Source organism: Myotis davidii, unplaced genomic scaffold (assembly GCF_000327345.1).
Source record: "Myotis davidii unplaced genomic scaffold, ASM32734v1 scaffold336, whole genome shotgun sequence".
Classification (NCBI taxonomy): Eukaryota; Metazoa; Chordata; class Mammalia; order Chiroptera; family Vespertilionidae; genus Myotis; species Myotis davidii.
In genome coordinates this window covers 139,717-141,380 of record NW_006287905.1, presented here as the reverse complement: position 1 = coordinate 141,380, position 1,664 = coordinate 139,717, and the positions used below count along the sequence as shown (strand labels likewise).

Below are 1,664 nucleotides of genomic sequence, written 5' to 3'. Positions count from 1 at the left end.
CGACGGCATCCGAGACCTTAGACAAAGGGGGCCGCCTCCGGCGCGCAGCCACTGCGGAAAGTTGCGGTGGCGGATTTCCAAGAAGCCTGGCCGCGTCCCGAGCTCTGGGCGCTGCGAGCTCCCCTTTCCCACCCACGCTGAGACGGAGACGGGAACCGGCTGGCGACGGAAAGAGGAAACTTTGAAACCACTGGGGACACCTCTGTCTATAGGTATTAGCTCGAAAGGTGCACCGCGCCGGGCGCTTCCCAAGTCTGCGGGGTGGCAGGGGGCGCGAGGGCTGCAACGCGACGCAGTCCTGGGTGGAGTGGGCTGGTGGCTGTACTGCATCGATTTCCCCCTCTTTGTTTCCCTCTGATCCTGCCCCCCTCGGTCCCTTTTCTCTCCCGGTTCCTTCCCTCCTGCCAGGCCTGCAGCGAACGCCCCGAGCCGCGGAGGCTACGCCTACCACTCGGCCGGACACTAAGAGTTAAGATGTGGCGGAAGGGGTGGCGGGAGAGGGGCGGGGCGGAGAAAGTGGCGAGGGGGCGGGAGCCTGGGGGACCGCGGCTTTCCAGCGTCGACGACGCGCTGCCTAAATTAAAAAGCAACCAATCGGAACGGCCGGAAGGGGGGGCCTCGCGTCCGGAGCCAGTCATTCCGGGCCTGCCAATCACCCAGCAGGTAGCCAATCAGCGGGGGCCCTGGTGCTCGACTTCCTTGTATTTGGGAAAGTGTGGTGGTGGGTGCGCGCTCGCGGCGGAGGGTAAACATTCGACAGTCCCCGCTCAGAGAGGGAGGGACGCAGAGCGAACTGTCAGATCGAGCGCCGGCGGGCGGGCGGGCGAAAGGGGAGCGGGAGGAAGAGGGAAAGTGAGGGAGGAAGAGAGCGCGCAAACCAGGGCGCGAGCGAGCGCCCGCTGCAACTCCGCTCCGCACGGTCCGCGTCCGCGCCAGCCGTGCACCCTACAAGCCGCACAGCGTGCCCACTGGAGTTGGTTGTGTACCAAGGATCCCCTATATGCACACACACCCCTCCATCTCCACCAATGCACTCTTCCTCCTCCTCCTCCTCCTCCTCCTCCTCCTCCAGACAACTGCTGGGAAAAAAATAAAACACCAACCCCAACCTTCAGCAACAAGGTAACAGTCGTTCGACCTCGTTTTTTCTCCTGTTCAGTGTTTTTCCTTGTTATATTTGTTTCCTCATTTCTGCCCAAAAGGAAAGATGTCGCATCAAACGGTGGCTGTGGCGAGGAGGATGGAAAAGGACTCTTGTTTCAGAGGCAACCAAGAGCCCCGGCAGTAGCAACTGCAGAGACATGCAGCATCGCAGGAAGTTTTCCTAGGACAGGACAAAACTTGAGCTGCGGACCCGAAGGGAGAGCAGGAGCTCGCTCCCCGCTCCGCACGAGCCGGCAGCCAGCACCACCCCGCCTTCAAGGACTCCAAAAGTTTTCCTGCTGCCGAGGACGAGCATCGAAATGTATGCGTGAGGAGGGAGGAGAGCGGCCGGGGAAGGAGCAGGCCGGCTGGCTGCGGGTCATCCGTAATTTGGTGCAAAAAGAAAGGAGCGGCTTCTTTCTTTGTTGTCTCCTGTGAAGTCGCCACTTAGCAGGTGGAGCGAGCCCCGTGCCCCGGCCGAGTCCGCGCTCCCGGGACCGGAGGAGGAGTGAGCCCGAGAC

At 62.1% G+C, this 1,664-nt stretch overlaps 1 protein-coding gene across 1 annotated transcript; it reads left to right on the top strand.

Moving 5' to 3' along the window:
- Positions 1 to 6: 6 nt before the first annotated feature.
- LOC102772570 lies at positions 7 to 1,658 on the top strand. Its single transcript, XM_006759659.2, has 2 exons — positions 7 to 212; positions 409 to 1,658. The coding sequence occupies exon 2, from the start codon at positions 475 to 477 to the stop codon at positions 1,579 to 1,581; it is 1,107 nt and encodes a 368-aa protein (XP_006759722.1). The 5' UTR covers positions 7 to 212; positions 409 to 474; the 3' UTR covers positions 1,582 to 1,658.
- Positions 1,659 to 1,664: the final 6 nt, after the last annotated feature.